The 21,687-nt window shown below is 50.4% G+C and overlaps 4 protein-coding genes across 4 annotated transcripts; 2 read left to right on the top strand and 2 right to left on the bottom strand.

The window, feature by feature from the left end:
• Positions 1–392: 392 nt before the first annotated feature.
• BDW70DRAFT_152040 (uncharacterized protein) lies at positions 393–7,692 on the bottom strand (the record flags this gene model as incomplete). Its single annotated transcript, XM_073739379.1, has 20 exons — positions 393–645; positions 720–1,066; positions 1,133–1,199; positions 1,282–1,909; positions 1,967–2,082; positions 2,146–2,189; positions 2,282–2,368; positions 2,412–2,422; positions 2,587–2,871; positions 3,056–3,158; positions 3,191–3,634; positions 3,806–3,930; positions 4,009–4,242; positions 4,327–4,731; positions 4,889–5,438; positions 5,534–5,552; positions 6,115–6,361; positions 6,408–6,645; positions 6,696–7,083; positions 7,169–7,692. 20 exons carry the CDS (start codon positions 7,690–7,692, stop codon positions 393–395), a joined length of 5,115 nt encoding a protein of 1,704 aa, XP_073593821.1.
• Positions 7,693–11,107: 3,415 nt separating this feature from the next.
• Positions 11,108–12,331, bottom strand: BDW70DRAFT_162113 (uncharacterized protein; the record flags this gene model as incomplete). Its single annotated transcript, XM_073741075.1, has 5 exons — positions 11,108–11,125; positions 11,172–11,425; positions 11,478–11,669; positions 11,720–11,806; positions 11,854–12,331. The coding sequence occupies 5 exons, from the start codon at positions 12,329–12,331 to the stop codon at positions 11,108–11,110; spliced, it is 1,029 nt and encodes a 342-aa protein (XP_073593820.1).
• Positions 12,332–12,752: 421 nt separating this feature from the next.
• BDW70DRAFT_169792 (FAD-dependent oxidoreductase) lies at positions 12,753–14,723 on the top strand (the record flags this gene model as incomplete). Its single annotated transcript, XM_073742769.1, has 5 exons — positions 12,753–12,819; positions 12,858–13,257; positions 13,305–13,503; positions 13,558–14,484; positions 14,535–14,723. The coding sequence occupies 5 exons, from the start codon at positions 12,753–12,755 to the stop codon at positions 14,721–14,723; spliced, it is 1,782 nt and encodes a 593-aa protein (XP_073593819.1).
• Positions 14,724–17,972: 3,249 nt separating this feature from the next.
• BDW70DRAFT_152037 (P-loop containing nucleoside triphosphate hydrolase protein) lies at positions 17,973–19,903 on the top strand (the record flags this gene model as incomplete). Its single annotated transcript, XM_073739378.1, has 2 exons — positions 17,973–18,692; positions 18,749–19,903. The coding sequence occupies 2 exons, from the start codon at positions 17,973–17,975 to the stop codon at positions 19,901–19,903; spliced, it is 1,875 nt and encodes a 624-aa protein (XP_073593818.1).
• Between the last annotated feature and the right edge of the window lie 1,784 nt (positions 19,904–21,687).

Here is a 21,687-nt window from a genome sequence, read left to right as displayed (position 1 = left end):
TGCCCTGGGAGAAAAGCGTTGGGCGACGATTATCCAAAGGGTCATCTTGCGCGAGCTATACCCAGGCAATGGCTCAGGTGGACGGTTAGGTTTCGTGGCGGGGACTCGGAGAGCATATGAACTCCAATAACCGCAATCAGTAATCAGTTCATGCATGATTTCAGGGCAGTACTGCGCACCCTCTACATCGAGACCGGCAATCGTCTTGACGCTTCCATATATCTGCTCAATAGGCAGGCAGGTAGAACACTAAGCATTCTCATAGTACAGCAATCAATGTCATGCAAACACAGGGAACTCCCCATACGCGTCCATGAACATGTCTACTGACTCCTGGTATTCCGCAAGACTGACACTAAAATACTATGGTGAATCCCTCTCTCCCATCTTGCTCAGTAATTATTACACCCCTTGACGCCGTTCCCATCATATTCTCCAGACCGGTAAAGCTCTCGAAACTTTGAACCCTCCCTCTTCAGTAGAACGCCCGGCTCATCGAATTCGACCAGCCTGCCCGCGTCAAGCACGGCGACTTTATCGTAGTGGTGGATATACCGCAAGCGATGCAGGACCGAGAGGATCGTGTGCGAGGCAAATTCGGTCTCGAGTATGGACTGCATTGTCGATTCTGTTGCATTATCGACGCTAGACATGAACGCGTTCAGTAAGTGTGCGCCAGTGAACGGGAACTATAGATGGGTTGATGCAAGGAGACAGACCTGCTCGTAGCCTCATCTAAGATCAACACCTTTCCTGGTCGAACTAGCGCTCTAGCAAGACACAGTAACTGTCTCTGGCCGGCGGAGAAGACATTTGCGTTGATTTGCATGTCTAGCCCTGAGTCACTCTCCTTGCCACTTTCTTGTTGAACAATAACATCCCACAGTCCAACTCTCTTCAACGCAGCCACAATACTCTCATCTGGGGCATTGTCCCACGGATCGATATTGAACCTCACACTGCCAGCTACCAGGAACGGATCTTGCGTTATGACGTTCAGTCTCTTTCGGACTTCCTCGCGGCGGTAAGCCTTCAAATCTAGTCCGTCAATCATCATGGAGCCGTTCTGGATTTCCACCATGCGCAGCAGAGCAAGGAGGAGAGTTGTTTTCCCGCTGCCGGAAGACCCAACGATGGCGATTCTGGAGCCGGGTGATATGGATAAAGTTAAGTCTTTGAGGATGGGCGGTGACGAGGGCCTGTTCAATATCAGTTTCGTTGTCTGCGTGGAATAGTCATCAAGGAGATTATTCAGGACATCAAGCCCTAAATGAAACCTACAAATGACCAACAATAACGCCCTCGAAGCGTATATCTCCCTTCTCTGGCCACAAGCGTGGCAACTCTGCAAGCCGAGCTCGAGAGACTTCATCCTCTTCCGGCTCAGCCGTCTTTACATAATCCTTTACACGCTTCACAGCGCCAATACTCGTCTCCATTTCCGTCCAGAACCTTACCAGGTGCATGAGACTCGAGTTAAATGTCATGACCATAACAAGCGCGACACCCACGTCGCCGGCTTGAAACTTGTCTCTCAGAAACACAACGATGGCAACCAGAATCACAGCTAGGATTGCAACAAGAAAATCGAGAACAAATCCGAGACACTTTTGAATGCAGTATAAAAAGTACACCGGCCTTTGCGAGAAATTCAGCAGCTTGAGTGCACTGCTCTGGAACGAAGCATGCCATCGATATGCGCGGACGGTCGCAGCACCGGAAACAAGTTCGATGAAGTGCGTGTATAACGGCGCTTTCGCTTCAATGTCTAACAGCCTCATTTGACGCGAGGTGCGCAGGTACAGTGACTGCGTAAAGTAGATTGTGATCAGGATGAAGGGGATCGTGACGGCGAGATACTTGGCGAAGACGCACAGGATGAGGAGCTTTAGGATGCACGTGCATACCGCTTGACGCATGTTAGAAAAAGGGGTTTGCCAGTATGTGAAAGGGAAGAGGGAGGTACCAGCAAGACAGCTGAGGGCATCGAGGGGCAGAGACATGTCGATGAGGTCCAGGTCCTGGCTAAATCTGTTTGTTATGCTGCCAATATCGACTCGTTGGAAGAACTGGAGTGACGCCCTATGTTTCACATATATCAGCTTTTTGTTATCATATGCACTCGTCCAGATGCAGCAGACACACCTTGTCGTATTATTCACGAGATCATTGTGTAGCTTAAGGGCTGACTGGGACACGATATTCACGAAAACAAGCCTGCAGTAGGACGGGCACAGATCAGCATGGGTGGGTCTACCTGACACGAACAGGAGGGACTCACCAACACCCCAGGATCATAAGAACCATTCCAAATATGCCCAGAAGCACGTAAACACCGAGATACATGCCCGCTTGGGCATTTGGGGATCTGGCATTTGCCTCTGTCCACCAGTTGAGCCAGATTGCTGTACGCACGTTAGCACTATTTCCTGCCGTATAGTGAAAGGGCTGACGAGTGGTTGGAGGGAGACTAGCTAGGAAATTCTCGACAAATCGACCAGGCCATAATCAGCACAAGTGAGGCCGCAACGGTCGTCCGACCTCCGGACTTTACATAGTATGCGTAGACGGAGAGGTCGCCGTTACGGCGGGTGGGATCGCTGGGGGACTCGTTGTCTAGGAGGTCGTCATTCTCACTGGGAACAGCCTTGTTGGCGCGTTCTTCAGCAGTTCCATCTTGCTCCACCGAAAAAGAAGTAGCCACCACTGTTTCACTAGCCCTACTATCAATAGATGATGTCGATTTCGGCAGCGAGATCTGCAGCCCCTGGATATAGGCACTCCTAGCCATAAGGTCCTCCAGGGTTCCTTTGTCAACGAGTTGCCCACTGTCCAGGACAACGATCTCGTCAGCATAGCGAAGGAGGTATCCTATTATCCTCCCGTACAGTTAGCCATACCTACCAACTGAGATCTAGGAATACCGCAGATAATTAGAAGAAGAGGAGCGTACCCGAATGCGTAGCGAGCACAACCGAGCTCCCAATCCTTCGTGAGAGCCCTGTTTCCCCAAAGAGATTCCGTGCAATAATCTCGGTCCCTTCTGCGTCAATACCGCTGAAGACGTCATCTAGCAGGATAATTTGGGCGCGGGAATAGAGGGCTCTAGAAAGGGCCTGTTTAGCATCAGTATATGCACTCTGTTCTGAAAGACTGCTCTCAGGTCATGGTTGGGTATAGGCGTGCGTACAATTTTCTGCTTCTGGCCACCACTCAGCGTCATCCCATTATTCCCCACGGCCGTGGCATCCCCACGCGGCAGTCTCGAGAGGTCCTTTTCGAGTCCGCAGGCTGATATGACTGTCCGATACCAGATTTCATCGGGAGGGGATCTGCCAACAATATTCGCTTTGATGCTCTGGCTCTGCAGCCAGGGTGTCTGAGAACAGTATGCGACTGAGCCAGGGTACACCCGATCTGCATGTCCAGACGTAACGAGGGTCTCGCCGAGGATGCTCTCTAGGAGAGTCGACTTGCCGCTCCCGATTGGACCGGTTATCATCGTGATTCCGTGGTTTATTGTCAGGCTAATCTCCTGCAAGACGGGGGCTACGCTTTTTTCCCAGGTGACGGTGTATTTGTTGAATGTCACCAGCATCCCTTGCTCCCCTCCCTCAGCTACAGCTGGCATATCCTGAAGAGCGATTAAGGCATTCTTATTCTCCAAGGAACCCTTGAGATCCTGCTCGGGACTATCTCGGCCATGCACGGGCACACTGCAATATTCCTGGATCCTCTTGAAGCACCCCAAGCACTGGATAACAGCAGGCACCGCCTGGATAAACGTCAACACCGGGTTCGTAACGAGCGATATCAGCGAGAGTGATGTGAACGCCTGCGCAGCCAGAATCGAGTTATCGTTGCGGACGAGCGCGATGATTACGTAGATGGCGAAGGTCGCCATGGGGGCGAGGTCAGCAGGGGAATTTGCTGCAGGTAGACTCAGTATTAGCAACTCTCCACTTCCCTGGGACTGTGAGAACGAGTAGCAAGATAGAGCCGGCGTACAGAGAGTGATAGTCCCAATAAGCAATTTGCGGAAAACAGCAGAGGTTGCGATTTCAGCGTGCCGTAACCCCTGCACAATGCTGAAGATCTTCTCCGATAGCCCTAACATCTTGACGGCTTTGATGTTCTCAAGCGTGTAGGAGGTTAGTCGGAGTCTGTCTTCGACCTTTTCAATCCACAGGCGCTGGAACTTATTTGTCAAGGTGGAGAGTTTGAATGTTGCTAAGATGAAAACTGCATTTTATCTGTGAGCTTTCACTCCCTCGTTCTATGATCCAAATGACAGTAGGCGATCGAATGAGTAAACGGGGCACTCACCGGCAACAATTACAGCCGGCGCCAGACATGCAACCCCAACCTGTCTTTCCAGCAGGTATACTGCAATACCGACCTCCGCCAGACTAGCCCATAGCTCATGAACCGATCTAAACCCGCTGACAATCCGCTCAACATCCGTCCCCATGAGCGTGATAGCAGTACTTCCGCCGAGATCGACGGTTCGCGCGTGCACGGTTTGTTTATGGATGAGACTGATCAGCCCGCCTCGGAGACGAATGATGAAGCGAACGTTCTGGTATCCGTAGAGGGCTGTGCAGACAGCCTGTCCGACATAAACGAGGGCAAAAGCTCCTATCAACGCCTTGCCCGAATCGGTCGGGGCACCTGGTCTTCCTACCCAGGAGACTGTCGCGTTGATGAGGAAGGGCTGGCAGAATGCGAAGCCTGCGACGAGGAGGCGTGGAATTACGGCAGAGAGGAAAGGCTTCAGGTAGGCTTGAACGCTTGCGCGGAGGAGGGCATATCTGGCCGTTTTATCTGATAACTCCGTTATTCAGCAACATCTCTTTTCCAATCAGACCAAATGGCACTTGAACCTTACCCGCAGTCGCCCAGATATATTCCAATCTTTCTCCAACCACTTCACTATCCAACACCGGGTCCAGCTGCGGCAGATCATCCACAGACAGAATATGGACATACCCGCGTCGAAACGTTCCGGACAGCCAGGCGAAACTCGCGCGCTTCCAAAGGCCGCTGAAGGGCTCTGGTGTAGCGGGAACCGCCTTCTCTGTTTCCCTGGCGGGAACAAGGCTAGATGTCTTCTCCGTTGACTCGAGGAGTGCGCATAGTATGGTAGCCACAAATCCAGCAGTAAACAGGATAGCTGCCCTGTTGGCCCCTGGGATAAGCCATAGAGTTCGCACGCGCGCGATACTGAGCAGCGAACGCGCAGATAGGAAGAGAATCAGGAGCGTCGAGGGGCGGATTGAGCGGCAGTGGTGGATATACGAGAGAACGAGTGCCGCAGCAATTGCAAGGAGTTCAAGAATATCGGCAGGAAGGGAGACAGTATTCCGCAAAGTTGGAGAATGGAACTCTCTTTCAGAAAGGAAGATGATCTGGGGAATGAACAGCGCCGTGAGAGAGATCTATACAGCATAAAGATAAGCACCTATAGCCAAGATGCTTGCAACGTGAAAAGGCCATACAAGCTTCGCAGTCAAGAGCGCCGATCGCTGGATACGACGAGCCTCATTCCGAAGCTGGTAAAATGTGAATGGCGATAAGAGCAGGAATAGGGCTGCGGGGAGACAAGTTAGGAATGCGTCTTCAAAAGCGAGGGTGAAGTCGAAGGTGCGGCAGCTGGTGCTGACTCTGGGGCCGAATGAGTCGTCCTCGACGCAGGAGAAGGACATGTCGCCTGTTTCTTGGATCTCCTATACAGTCAAAGATGGCTATGAGGGGTTGGTTACATTTTATCTACCTGGACCTTCTCTTATCAGGTTCTCGAGCTGCGAATGGCAGGCGCCTCGCGCAGCCACAGCAGACACAAAACGAGTCGCAGAGGCAGGGGTCTCCAGTATTGGGGTCAAGCCACTATCTAGAGGGCAAATATTATCGGGCAGAGCGTTCAACATAAGACATGGATGCATTGCTAGTTCCAGCATTTTGTGATTGGTTGCGCCATAGCAGCGCTATACTAGGGCATGGTTAGCCGACTGCAAGGTAACATCGTGGATTATTTCCCCCAGTCAGAATCTAGCTCTAGTCTTATCTCGCAGTTTTCTCTCTGCTGCCTATACGGCATGCACCCTCGCAACATACAGCATCACCCAGACCCCGGCCATTAACCCTGCCGTCACAACAAAAGGCAATCCCACCCAGTATTCATTGCCCTTCAGCCCGATCTGATACATCAATGGCCAGAAGGGTGCCCCAACCAAGGTACCCGCCGCTTCCACAATTCCCAGAACAGAGTACGTGATTGCGCGATGTTCCTCTGGCGTCGAGAGTGTCAGGATTGAACGGATAGATTGGTTGTAGCCGCTGCCGAAACCGTAAAGGATCACACCTGTAGTCGTTAGCGATGAACCAAAAGCTACGGTAAAAAGGCATACTGATAACAAAGAGATAAGGCGATCTGAATAGAGCCATTCCTGCGCTTCCAATGGCAGAAAGAAGAGCACTTCCTCGGGCAAGCGAAAAGTGCTTGGCCAGCCCTTTCGATGGCTCTATAAACTCGGGTTCCGTTTGCCGTGCTCGCCCTATATACTGCGCGAGAAGCCGGTCTACGACGGGTAGAATAAGCAATACCGCCAGGTGGGTTGCATTCTGTAGAGATAGGAGATAACCAGACTGCCCAAACATAAGCATCTATGAGACCACGCCGCATGAAGGGAAGATACCTGCGAGAACGACCAGTCAAACACCCGCGATGCGTAGATGATCAGCAGCGCCATGACACCATCTCCCAAGCACCGTAGTGCAAATCCCAGAAGAATAATGACAAGACCAAATTGCCCCTTGAAAAGGACCATGGCAGTGCGGATCGTGTGCAGCATGGACTTGGCCTCTGGTGCAGGCGCAGGATCAGGCCCAGCATCGGGATGGGCCTCTGGCCCAATGGGGCGGTCATTGGGAAACAGCAGAACCAGGAAAAATGTAGAAAAGACCAGGCAGGGTCCTAACACGACCGACGCCCAGAGATGTTTGTTCATGATGGCGGAGCTGGCCATGTAGCCAAGCACAGTGCCCGAGTACGCCGCTGCCTCCATGAGGAAGAACCGCGTCGGTCTGCAAGCATCAGAAAGAAGATCGTCTCTGAAGGAGAGGTACTAACCGCAGTTCTGCCGGCGAATAATCCGCAACAAGCACGTACAGCAACGGGCCGCCGACAGATGGCCCTCCACCGATCAAATACCCCATGGGAGTCAGATAAATTAGCTGCAGCGGCAGATTTCGACCAAACCAGCAAACAAGATTGAACCAGACGTCGCACAAAATGATTCCAGTGATGGACAGTAGCAGGACACGTTTAATACCCCAGTTCTCTGCGAGAGCAGCATAGGGGACCCCCAGAAGCAATCCAGGCAGCAGCGTCAGGAGCCCGACGACGCCGCGGAGCATGCTGAGAGAAGACTGAACGGGTTCAATCTTGCAGTCGAGCTCGTCTGTCCCGGCGCGAGTGAGTCCTCGCTGGGCGTAATGGCGCTCGCAGAGCAGGTCTTGCAGGATGCTCGTTGTTGGGGGCACCGACACGGAGGCCCCGCCATTGATGATAAAAAGGGTAATGAGACAGACATAGAAGAAAAACCTGTTGTTCTTTTCTTTATCGACGGCAGAAGATGATGGTGATAGTGATGGTGATGGCGGGAGAAGGGGGGTGGTTTCGCTGGCGGACATTTTGTTGGGAGAAGAAAGTCTGGCTTTCCTGACAATCCAAAGGCGACTATAATATTGTCCAGATGTATAAGCTGACATGTGGCGGAGTAATATAACCCCCTGATCGGTGCGCGCACTCAAATTGATCCGCGCGCCTTATCGAATTTAGACGAGTATAGTTAATACTGATATTAAAACTACTTTATCAGAAGCATGTATGCAGTTGTCTTTGAAATAATGCAGTATGAGGGAAATTCTATTTACAGTGGACTTTGAAAAATAGTAAAATTAAAAAATTCAACGCACAGCATATATAATATACTGTAAGAGCATTGTCCGGGCAGGCATACTCTCAACTTGACCATAAGGTCACTTTGACCAGACCCATAGTCCAGTCTGCCCGGATCGTACCTATATAACTGGCTTACCGTGGCATACCTTGCTTGTAACTCCAGGATAATCACCATGGTACTAATTCTAACCAATATTATTATCCCAAGTACTAGCTCTTTAAAACCTGGAAACAGGCCTTACATAAATAGATAATATCTGAAATACTTGAGAGCAACTCCTAGGCCATGCAGAAGTATATGGTTATTATTCGAGAACCTATACCTTTTAACATGCTATCAGTAAAAGTAGGCTCAGGGTATATTGAATATGGTAGAAAGGTAAATGATATATATCAAATATAACTACTAGCAAGTGCCTGCACAGAAGTAGTAGTTTATCTTCACTAAGGGAACGTATGTGAGCGCTTCCAAATGTAGTCGGTTTGTCTCTATCCAGGCCGTTCCTCCCACTGCCACTCACATGGGCTGTTCTACAGGGCATAATCCAGCACTGATTGAAGCGTGAAGATGAGGCCAACGTTGTAGGATTATGTTCTCAGTTACAGCCCGTATGATCGTGTATAATCACTTTTAGGCCAATATAAAATCGTTACGTACGTCTTACTGCTACTCATGCCATTCAACAATGTCAAACTGCACATACAGAAATGGCCTGGGGCAGATTATCAAAGACTCTCTGCCTCCTATTTAGGCCTCTATCTTGCTATAACCTGTCCTCCTCCGTTCTATCAGTACCAAACATCTACGCCATGAGGGAACTCGATAACGACCCCAGCTGTATTGGCACATGTTTCCTTGAGAATTAACCTACCGCCGAATGCACAAGGGAGAAGGGCCGTATGGTGCCGGGCAAGTACCTGGCTTGGCCCACAAAGGACCAATGCCTTTCAAGGCACTCTATGTCAGCCATATAGACCACTACCCATAGATGCGACTCTAAATATTGGAACAACAACCTCCAATAACGGATGACGCAAACTTTCTGGTATTCCACGGGTCAAACAGTTCTGTATGTCTCTTTTGGTGATGTCTCTTTTAGTTGCGCCTACACTGCGAACCATTCTATGATTTATGGCAAGATTGAAGTGATGTCAAGTAAAGTGAATATGCCTACTGATGACGCTCATGTTGGCCATCATTTAGTCATAGTAACACTGGTGCTACTCCAGTTCAGTGCCCTGCCGGAGCTCTGTTCATCTGCTTCTAGGACCGCGAGAGACACTTCAGAATGTAAGCAGTTTCACTGTTGAGCAACCTCAGTTGAATCGCGGCCAGCTCGACTCACCTCCCATTTATTCATACAACGTCACTGAACTGACTCGTCAGAACGGTCTTTTTTCTTACCTTGCTGATCTACATTATATACCCATACTAATAACAATAAGAGGACGAAATAATAGCCCGTTTCATTGCCTGCTCGACACTCCGACTGGAACTGTCAAAATGCCGCCGCAAAGTCTCGACTCTGGCAAATCTTTAGCAGCGTTACTCTCTGCCTTTAAATGATAGGGAGTCGCTGACCAGCGGCTCTCACAGCAACTAATACCACTATTTGGTCATGCCGGCATACACGGACCCACCGATTACCTCCAACACCCTTAGCCTCGGCTTCAGCCAGCGTTTTAGATGATCTAAGGATACTTATCACCCGACATACACCCGTAAACCCATTCCATTTGTGGTGGCTAACATGCCAAGGCATCAACTCCGTTCATAACAGTAGAATCCTTAGATGGCGTTCGTCTTCGTAGATCAGCCCTAGCGGATAGATTGGAATCCTCCCGGCGAAACGCTGAGCGTCTATGTCGGTTTTACTCTCGACAGGGCAGAGAGATGACTCTTGAGTAACCCTTCAGAAAGAGATCACCGCTAACTCTTGACCGGTCATCGATGGCACCGCCGAACTGGATCAAACCACGGTCTGGATCCATTGCGCTTCGTGTTGAACAAAATCCCTAAATATTACCTTTGCAATTACGCGAGTTATACTGCTTTAGACACACTCAATCCAACCTCGACCAAGGTTGTATGGCTGGCGAGTACCTCTCTGCTGGGTAGAAGACCTGGACTGGCGAGATGCTTCCGGGTATGCCGGGCGGGATAACCGGCAGAGGAAAGGACCTTGCGCACAGGCAGTAGCCGAGGGTTCATCGACTGTAGACTCCGGAGTAGTCCCATTCCAGATTATTCCCCGTAACATGACGGGAGAATGTAATCTTATAAGTTGTCAAGAAGGATCAAGTAGAGGCCTGAGCACCGCCAGAGCCGTAAGCTTAATCACGTGACACAGGCCCTCGAGATGTGACTATTCCTGATACAGACTAGTGAAACAACAGACGTCAGCCAATGAGATCGTCAGGTGCTTCTAATCAAGTCAGTGCCGTATTTCGGCGGAGACAACATACCTGCCACATGTCACGACTGTACTGGGTAGAGAGGGCGAGACTATCGCTGGAGATGGGTGGCCCTGGCAGATGCCACATCTAGTCAGTTAGAATGCTGTTTCATCCCCTTACAACTTTGACGCGGGACAGTATAGCACGCTAGAATGGCTCTGCTGACACTCTCGGTTAAGAGGACATATTGGCGATGCTTCAGAAGGCTTGACTGGCTTCATTGACTTCATTGGCTTCTTGACAGTCAAGGGGCGTTGGGTGACCAGTGGTCCTTTGCATTGTTATTGTGGATGCCGGTGATCTATCGGGCACTGCCCCGGCCTTGGAGCCGTGTTGGAACTAACTGAGCACTAAAGAGTAGGCGACCGCTGGCACGTCATCCCCAGCGCAACCGTCTCGTGCCCCTCTCCAAGCGAGCAGTAGTCTCTTTGGTATGGATCCTCAATCGTCAGCGTATTCGGATCCTTGTCTCTCGTGCCGTCATCTGATCCCTGCGGTCACGGCGCAAGTCCGTACACACCGAGGCGGGCAAGCTCGATAGCCTTGATTTTTTTCGATAACCTTGATTTTTTTTTGAGTATACTGTTTCCCTCCCTCAGCGCCATTGATCTTTGAGTAGCGCATCAGGAGTTGCTTCTTGGTATCCCGTAATTGACCCCTAAAGCGAACTCATTCGGCAATCCCCCTTCATTCCCTGAGGATACTCTGTCTGATTTAGCTGGGATGATCCTCGGCGCATCGCGACACTTACAAAGCCGTGGGTGACTCGAATTTCGCCTTCGTCCGAGCCGTTAGATCGAGCGTTTCCACTTGAGACGCCGACTCGAGGTCTCGTCATCTCGTATTCAGGGTCTAGCGGCATCTCATCCGAACTCGCGTTTCTGAAAACGGGTCGCTTCTGGCTGATCGTGCGTTGGGCATAGACAGGAGGGTAGCGGGAGACGTACGTCGAGTTGTTGCGGGAGAGGAAGGTCTTGAACGGTGGCAGGCATCCGACAATGACCGCTTGACATGGTTAGCAACGCGAGATCCATTGGTGTTGCGGGTTCAGACATACAGATGGAGGACTCAGCGATGCCCCAGACAGCCAGGCCAACAGCGTCGGTATAGGACCGGCCCAGGATATTGATGGCCCGCACGACAGCGAAAGCGATGATGATGCCGCCTAGCGAGAAAACGACCAGCAGTCCGAGCTTCTGGCGTAGAGAGATGGTCGTTGACCACACGATCCATAAAGCCAAGGTCATAACTGGCAAGTCAGAAGGCGATTGACATCAAGTCTGCGTTCGGGCCACATACTCATCAAGTCGCTGAAGATATCCACGGCGGTGCTATACGAGATGGAAATAAGAGACCCGCGCTGATCGATAGGTTTGTTGCATTGACCTACGGGATTCAGCACGCGCAGAGAATACGAACCTCGCCGTACATACCGAGTTTAAAATAGGCTGATGGCGGGTGGCAGTTGAGTGCAGAGGCCAGCCAGCAGCCGATATAGGCCAGGATACAGAATACCAGAATGGCCCACCACCAGCGGCGATAGACCGGCAGCTGGTCGGTGGTCTTCCAGAAAATCGCCAGAAAGGCTGCCTTGACGCTCCAGAGGACAGTCCAGAAGAGAGCGATGATCACAAACTCGTAGTGAACGTACATGACCGCATGGTGAGCGATGTCGCCGCCCTGCGGGGTCTGGACCATGTAGTAGAGATGCGGTGCCTGAAGCGTTTGCAGGATCGCATTCGATATGAGAAAGAATAGCGCGGCGAGGATGGCATAGTCGTCTGCCAGCAGTCGCTTTAGTCGCGTTAAACGGATGGCCAGGCGACAGCCGGTGAAGAGGATCCCCAGCCCGGCGCCTGTCCAGGTCACCGCGATCAGCCCTCTCTCCGACAGATTCGTGGAGGAGGCCATGCTTCATCCGTATAGTACTTAAAGGGACCGAGGGCTGGTGAGAGGGACAAGGCTTCATATTTCAAAACCCAGCGCCGGGCCTTCGTCATCAGCACCATCTGCACACCTGCAGAAGGCGCAGGAACCCCGTCAGGATTCTGTTGAAGATGGGACGCACCCCTGCAGTAGACAATATCCTTGATAGGCGAGGTTACATTAGCAGAGGCCCTGGCTTTCGACAGCCATGGCCAGCTAATTAAATTAATCAATGCGTAATGAACTACTTGACAAGTTGCTTGATTAGCGCACCGACGCGGAGATGAATAGTACGCTTAGCCACTCGTATCCTCGGCTTTGAGGCCGTTCCTCCGTTCGATAAATCCAAGCCATGCTGCTCATTCGCAAGCTTAGTTTTCTGTTCGATAACCCTGTAGTTGCAGCAATGAAGTCAAGTTTGGGGCTGCTCGTTTTAGCCGGCCTCGGCCAAGCGTCGGCCTCGTCGCACGCATGTAAATGCGTCGGTATATCTCTCTTCGCCTCCAAATAGGTGCTGACCCGGTGCAGGCGCCGCATGATAGCTGCTGGAAGAAAATCGATTGGGATAGGCTGAACTCGACGGTGTCTGGAAAGCTGATCCGCAACCTGCCCCCGGCCGTCTCCTGCTACCCCGGCCCCCTATACAGCAAGCAGGAGTGCGAGTACGTCGATGAGCAATGGTCTAACACGACATTTCAAATGCTGGAACCCATTGGCTACTGCTATCCCGTCGACGACAGTTGCCCTGTCGTCCTCAGCGGAGCCCAGGCAGGTGACTGTCGCTTAGGGTCTTCTCCAGTATACACCGTCAATGCGACGGAGCCAGAGGAGTTGGCGGCAGGTATTGCATTCGCAAGTAAAAATAACGTTCGGCTTGTCGTGCGAAACACAGGCCACGATATCCTTGGAAGGTACGTGTTTTATCTCTTCACTGCGGTACTTTTCTAACATAATGCAGGTCTACGGGCTACGGATCTCTTCAAATCTGGATGCGATACCTGCGCAAGGGAATCATCCACCACAAGTCCTTCGAGAGTCGTTGCGCCAAATCCGACTGGAAGGGCGCTGCGTTCACGGTTGCTGGTGGCTACGTATGGGACGACGTCTACGAAGAGGCTTTCGCTCGTGACTTGGTCGTCGTCGGAGGAGGCGATCCTGTATGTTATCCTCAGATACTCTATAACTATTCTGCCACACACTGACATGTCCAGACTGTCGGCGTCATTGGAGGTTACATCCAAGGAGGCGGCCATTCTCCCGCCATGCGCGATTTCGGCCTCGCAACTGACCAGATCCTCGAGGCTCAGGTCATTCTTGCCGACGGGAGCATAGTCACTGCAAACCCGTGCTCACATCCGGACCTTTTCACCGCGATTCGCGGTGGCGGCGGTGGAACGTATGGAGTGGTCATTTCTCTCACCATCAAGGCGTACCCGTCAACGCCAATGGTTGCTCACTCGCTTGTGCTATCGTCACCAACCGACCAAAACACAAGCCAGCTGCTGGACGCTATCACGGACCTCTATGAAGCCTATCCTGCACTGAATGATTACGGATTCTCCGGTTACGGCTCATGGTCAATCTTGGACCCGACCACTACTTACGGCAACTCGTCCGCAGGATATCAACATGCGTTGGCCGCAAGAAACAAGTCACTGTCCGAAGCCAAGGCTACTCTGGCGCCAGTCCTGAAGAAACTGTCGGCCTATCGCTCGGTGGCCGTTTCTGTTAACTGGTTTGAGTTCCCCTCCTACGCAGCCTACTACCGCACGCTGTCTGGAGTCCACCAGCAAACTGGGTCGCCTGAAATGGCACTTGCGTCTCGTATGTTTGACAAAACTGCCCTGACGGCCAACCACACTTCGCTGCGCAGCTTGATTGGGACTCTGGCCGGGGCTCCGGCTGAAACGACCATCAACCAGGTCATCTTGGTCGGTGGCGGCAAGGTCCTCGAGAAGCCAGAGTACAGCGGCACACACCCTGCCTGGAGATCAACGTACCTTGTCCACGAAGTTGCCCGTGGCTGGCTGGAGTCCATGGGAGAGGCGTATGGGAACAGTGTCAAGAAAGATATCACCTACAACAAGTATGCGGCAATGCGCCGCTTTACCCCCGGAATGGGCAGCTATATGAATGAGGTACATCCGCCCTTCTCTTTCTCAAGGCACTTAGGCTAATACTATCCCAGGCCGATATAAATGATCCCTGGTGGCAAGAAGACTTCTACGGTGCTGCCAACTACAAGAGGCTTCTTGCCATTAAGAACAAATATGACCCCGACGGTCTTTTCTACTGCCCAACCTGTGTCGAAAGTCCATCATGGTCCGAGCACGACTTGCCTGGTCTGAAGTTTGGCCCGCTCTGCTCCCGCAAGTGATATAAATCAAAGATGCGGGGCTGTAAGATAGCTGTAATCTACCTGCTATGTACTTGAATTGGTAGTGGCATAATTAGACCGCGGCCTATCCATGAGTTCTATATAACAACCGTTATCCATTTTTCCGTGATATGTCCATAAGGGCTGGCGTCGATGATTGCTGCATGGAGTTCAATGTGCGCAACCGGCCACAAGATCTGGCTCTAATCCAGTGATGTACTCGGAAATTTGTGTTATTTTTGGCATTCCTTAATGATATGCATGGGAGAGACGCTCATCCTGGGAGGTTCGGGCTAAGTACTGGAAAAACCCTACCAGCACTGCTCTCGGGAAATCCGGCTGCTTCGGCATGGATAAGGGTTGGGTGGCAAAGAATTGTTTTGTAGAAGTATACCACGAGGTATTGAATAGAGTTTTGCCACTGTGGACGGCACCGTTAACACCAGATCTGGCTTTCCCCCAAGTAGGTTGAAGAGTGGTAGTTAGCGTTCGATCCAAGCTGGATCTGAGAAGGGCGCACCCTCCTCTGATGGCAGCAAAAGCCAGGATTAATTTCACTAGGTACCTTATCTCCGATAATGAATTTCATTTATGAAACACCGTTCGTACCGGTCAAAAGCCCGCAGATCGCAAAGGGCTCCATGGAAGAGAGTATTTTGAGTGGCCAATTCACTTGCTATATAGCGGCAAAGGTGAAAAGCACAATGGCATCCTGGGTGCTCAGATCGACTATCGCCTGCACCGTGATGCACGACATGATGTCCAAGGGTAAGCTTTCGGTCAGGACGTTGTACAGGGTGCCCAAGGCGTATGAAATGTATAGCTCGCTATGGATGAAGTGAATGCTACCTTTCCATGTGCGAGATTTCAGCTAATTCATAGATAAAGCGTGTCTGCACTGCGGCGGGAGTTAGGGTTTGCTAGATCTACCCGCAACCCATCTCCAGCTAACATACGTCAAAAGAGCTCCCCACCTGAAGAGTGGTAATTGTCATCGTCCTCAATAGATTGTTCCTGTTGCATAATTTCTGGTCCTTCAGAAGTCCTGCAAGGCGTGCTACTGATTTCCATCCTGGATCTAAGGTATCGACATATGATTGCAGCAGAAATACGAGGACAGATATGGCAATCAAGGCTTGAATAACGTCATTCATTATCAGGCTACTCTTGTGGAACATCTCGTCCAGTCAGATCTTCACAAATCTGTTCTAGAAATATAGGCAGATCATGTTCTGTTACTTTTATGGTATCCTGTGAAAGCCCGATCCTGTAACGGGCGTAGGTAGTATTGTTTTCAACTAGCTGTCCTGTATTCACGAATATCACAAGCTTAGAGAAAAAAACAAAAGATAGAAACGCAGATATCTTCCTCCTCCCTTTTATCAACCTTTCCCAATCATACGTCAAGACTTCCGACTTCCCGGACTTGCATGCCGACGGATCTCTTTCCCGAAGTTACGAGGACGGATCTCTTTTCCTACAAGGCCGCAATTCCGAGGCTGTACACTGATGTTGCAGAAACCTTATTTAGAACCAGGTTGAGGGCATGGCCGACAACCAAGATCCAGGCCATAGCCTGTGACAGATCCCAGTTGCCTTGTCAATATTGGTAAGAACTTTTCTGCATTTCCTCAATCCCTTCTCCCTAGAAAAGACGCTCGCTCTGAGCACACCTTGTTCTTTAGAACATCATAAAATCTTTCAGGAATTGCTAACTTCTAAGTCTACCAAACTACTTACCCGAAATATGCATTTTTCGCGAGGGCAATCTGTGTATTAATCAATCCAATCAAGCAGCATTTATCTAGTTCCCGGAAGACAGTCATCATGCTCATTATGTGTATTCGCCAAGAGGCTGCCTTCTACAGGCTTCAGTAGGCCGAGATCAATTCTAGGATGATAATGTTGGCGCTGTTATATAAATCCCCAAACCACTGGTTGATCATTGCTGCAAATATATTGCACCATCAACTTCAGCTTATTACTAGCTAATAAGAATATTTACAATATCTAATCCATCGCTGGACTAAAAGTTTGCATTTTGGATATAAAGATAAAAATAATAAATGATTATTTACAATTATACTACAACCTACAGCAGGAAAGCATACCGACTCTATTAAAATATATGTTATAGGTGTTAGCCTTATTGTAGAGACTTTATGGCTTAGATGTGGGTAGAAAGAGAAAATATGCAGGTAAGAATTAATCTGCTAGCAGCAGGAATAGGTAATTAGGGTTAGATGTAAGGTCTCGTGTAAGACGGTCAGATATAGGTAGTCAATATAACAATATTGCGGGGAATTGGGGTAATCAGTGCTTTCCTATCATGGATTCTCTGTCTAGAGCAGCCTATTGATTATAACCTAACCGTATGTGGTTGTCGATGTCAATTTCATGCTCAGGTTATACCCGGCACGATCTAGGCAGATTGCTTGTAGAATAGACGAAGACGCATTTATTGCAGAATATTCGAGGCCAATACTAATAGATTGAGAAAGCCCAGTGAGAAGAGAAGCTCATCGTCAAGATTGTTAGATAATTTCGTCTTGTGCGCCGGTTGGGCGAACAATGCAGCAGCTGTATTGGAATAAACAAAGTTTAGCAATGATGGCGCGAGTGATCACTTAGACAGGAAAGACCGCATGAAATGCGAAAGTCAGGCAGACCAAAATAAAAGAGTCCATTGGCCCTTGCAATTCAGGGACCAGAGTAAGCCGTTTCCGCCCCGGGGCCAGGAATGCAAGGCTGGCAGTGGCATAAGTAGCCTGGATAAGCCCTAGCCCAATATGCCATAATGGCCCCCATTCGCCCGAGCAATGCTGTACAACACTACTGCCTAAAATAGCGATACAGTCAGCCCGTATGCGGTCAGCCCGTGATCATGGGAATTTCTTCAAGAAGTCAGGTCAGACAAAGCATCACACTTTCAAACCAGCGTCTATACCAGGAACCCTTATTCAAGACAGGACACGTTCTGGGTAAAACAGTGTGCGGCAACAGCACGGTCCTCTACGGTCCTTATCAACCATGCCGGTACGGCTTCCAGGTCGGAAATCGCAGGATAAGGGGCCGGCAACCGAGATGACTGGCGGCAATCAGCTTCCCCCGACTGATGGCACTGAATGTGCGATTCAGACGGTTTATGAAGGGCCTCCAAAGTGCGCTTGTTGCAAGAACTGGGTAACCGAATACCCCGGCAGTTCACGTACAGTGAATGAGCAACAGCAGCACCTTCCGACGAAGCGGATGGCGTTGACTGTGCGTATGGCGAAGAGCCACAGAGACGGTGCCGGTAACGCCTTGACACTGCATTCTATTGTCGTCCAGAGCCCGTCGTTGAAGGAGACATTGAGCGAAGTCTTCGAGGACAAGGGCATCACTTCGCATGCTCTCAAGAAGCTTGTTTTCTATGCCCCCTTCCATCCATTTATATACCGCTGGAACCGTTTAGGCGAGATTCTCAGACGACAGAAAAAGAGAGGGCAGGCAGCTGCAGCATATACGCAGTTGCTTATCGACGTGCTCAGAACAAGGCTCGAGGGTACGGTGGCGGAGATCAACAACCTATTACACCACAAGATTATCACATACTCTATGCTGTGGGCACTCTTTGAACCAGACGTCCTTGTCGTCTCCCAGGTTGCGGGGCATGAGCGGTTGTTCAAAGTACGCAGTTGCGAGTACAACGACGGAGAAGGTTGTCTTAAGATTGCCGCCCGGTTCGTGGACTGGGACGGCAAGGGCTTTGGCTATGTCACGCAAGACTTTGAGATCCGTCCCTTCAGCGGCGACAAATCTATAATCGAACTCGACGTCTTCCCGGTCATATTTCACCCATCAAGAGAAGAGGTAGAGGCTAATGCGACTAGCCGTGGCGAACGCTTCCGGGATCTCTGCGGCATTCGGTACGTGGCATTCTCGGGTTTGATTCGGTATCAGGTGGAGTGGAAGGAGATTGCAAGGAATGTGAGTCAGTCCATCAAAGATTTGAGAGATCCTCTACTCATCGTTGGTGACTTAAGCTTGACGATCGCGTTGTCATTGATGCGGCCTCTTATTTTGAGACGGATTACGAACACCGTATCGCGTTGATGCCTCTAAATTCGGACACAGACGCGCCCCAGATTTATGCCGTGGATGAGCAGCACTGTCACGAGAGCGTGACGGAACCCGAAGGGAGGCAGTACACTATGCGTCAACGAGAAGAGCAGAGGAGCGATGCCAGATTTTCCGAAGAAGCGTCTTCGACCCGGATCACCAATGGCAGTATGCCTATCCTGGCTGCACCTGTAAGCGGCGACTCACACGGTCCCATGGAAGAGGTCATGGAAGAGCACTTACGGCTTTGCTCCCCTTATGTCCGAGGCTTTTCACTGAAATTGAAGAGGTGGCTGGAGTTCGACCTAGACGGCATCACGGAGATCAAGTGGAATGATAGTGCCTTTGCTGAATTGATGCTGCCACCTGGTTACAGAGATCTGGTGCTCGCATTTGTGGCCGGACTGAGCAACGGCAAGGAGGCCTTGGACGATCTCATTGAAGATAAAGGTCTAGGTGTCAGCCTGCTCTTTGCTGGGAGCCCTGGCACCGGCAAGACACTGACAGCCAGGGTCATTGCGGAGGAGCTCCGGAAGCCCTTGCACATTCTGAGTGCCGGGGAATTTGAACAAGATCCGTCGAGTGTTGAAGAGAGGCTGAGGCGTACATTCATGCTGGCTGAGAAGTGGGATGCGGTGCTCCTCATTGACGAATGCGATACTCTCCTGCAAGAGCGGCCCTCTGAACGCCTTAAGCATAACAAGATCGATGCCGTCTTTCTCAGGTTGCTGGAATACTACCGCGGGGTCATGATAATAACCACCGGTCGAGCAGATACCACCGACAAAACGCTGAAAAGCCGCATCCATTTCACCATGCACTTTCCCGAGCTCAGTGCATCCGCTAGAAAACAGATATGGAGGCAGTCTATTGCTCGTTCAAAGGCGGAAGCGGCCATCACAGACAAGGTGTATGACCGGCTGTCCCAGCTGCCGTTGAATGGCCATCAGATCAAGCACGTTGTAAAGATTGCCACCCTTTTATCTTACCAACAAACGCAAAGCCTCGGGCTAGCACAGATTCGGACTGTTCTAAGCGCGTCACAGGAGGTAGATGCCGCCGCTATCGCAGGCATTTAAAGGAAGCGGAAATCGTCAGCGACGCAAAATTCCAGTTGAGAGGCGAAGTCAGAAGTAAAGCTACAGCCGAAGTTAGGGACCTTTTGCGAGGTGAAGTTGTAATGAAGCAATGACGCGATATTGGTAGTTGGGTGTGATAGTGACCTACAGTAATCCGCAATGGGACGGGGGAAGAGGGTGGAGAGGAGAGAATTCTTCCTGTTTTTCAGTTTGAAATCACATTTAACACACGAGCTGAAGGCTTTGCGCTTTTTAGCTTTGAATAGAAATCTTGAAATGCCATTCTGTATTCATAATGTATGCCTGGTTCTTCAATAACTAAAACATATGCATATCAGGTCCATTTTCTCCCTACAAGACTCCAGGATCAAGATATGTGACGACCTAGAATCTAGTATCATGAATACACTATAAATGGCCCCCAGCTAGCTATAACACAAGCTGATATATTCCAGGTAAACGGACAGGTGCCTCTATAACTAAGTCAGCATGGAAAAGCATTCTGGGGCGGATATTTGACAGCCCATGTGCCATGGGCCCATGTCGGTGTCAGGCAACACCCAGCAACATCTCTTGGAAATATCCCCAGTACGGTCAAAATGTGCGAGGCGCCAGGAAGTCGACGCCGACCCGCCAGCTCATCCCAATCAGAGGTCCGATCAGCACCCGTTTACTACAGGGCCCGGGCCCAACGGCATTGCTTGAGAGCCAAAGCAAGCGGCGCTGGTGGAGCTTTCCTGGCATCGTTTTGATATAGATCTAAAAAGCAATCCTTTCAATATCAATACAAGCTTTCATTGGTCGATTCTCATTAGCCATCGCTTCGTTTAGTTAGACACCCCAGATATACGGTGATGCCTTACATCAAGAATCAGGGAGGATAACCAGGATCTTGACAACCTCCAGCTTCACTGCTAAGGATCCTGTCATGACAAAGAGGTCTTAGAATCCTTGAGCTCCTGCTCAATTTCTCAACCACGCTATTGAGCATTATTGAAGAGGTCTTTGCCACGGCACAGCATTATTTAACAGCACTATCGTTGCTAGGGCCAGGTTCTTTATATCGGTATCAGGGAAACTAACCCCCACAGATGAAATTTTTGACGCGCTCGAGAAGCCTTAATTTTCCTGTCCTCAAGTAGAGCGACGAGCCCAGGAACGCAAAATCCGCACAGTATCGGCTCCGTAAGCCAGTTTGCCAGGATTTCCTTGCATCTACCAGCACTAGACTCCTTTTTCGGCTATTCCAGATGATGTAGCGATTTGATCAAGGCACCTCGTGGACTGCCAGTGTCCACAGTATCACTCCGGAGTAGTAGGATTCGTACGCTCAAATGTTGATTTAGAGTATACTCCTCTGCCGAGTCACTGAGCCCTTTGACGCTGGATTCCTTAGCGCTGGACTATGGCACTGGTTTGCTCAAGCTGAACAACCGGCCAAAGTGAGGGGAACAATGCTGGGCCATTTGACGGGGAAATCTATCCTGAGGTGCATATACTAGCATGCATTAGCGAGACAGACCCTGCATCCTGACACTGTCACCTCGAGGGCTAGAACACTAGTACAGAGAAAATGAAACCTGCCTGCTTACGGGCAACTGCCCATTCGAGATCTGATGGGCCAGATTTGCTGGAGGTGGGATGGTGCCTGATCTTCCCGCTTTAATATTGGCAGACCAAAGGAAGGATTATGTGTTTCATGATCCGCCACTGACGCCACTCAGCGCTTGCTCGGAATTTTATTACGTTGTTATGTAGGGCCACTACCAGGGCCGTTTCATGTT

The sequence above is a fragment of the Aspergillus foveolatus genome (assembly GCF_047715535.1).
Source record: "Aspergillus foveolatus strain CBS 279.81 unplaced genomic scaffold BDW70scaffold_44, whole genome shotgun sequence".
NCBI classification, from domain to species: Eukaryota; Fungi; Ascomycota; class Eurotiomycetes; order Eurotiales; family Aspergillaceae; genus Aspergillus; species Aspergillus foveolatus.
This window is presented reverse-complemented; position numbering and strand designations above follow the sequence as displayed.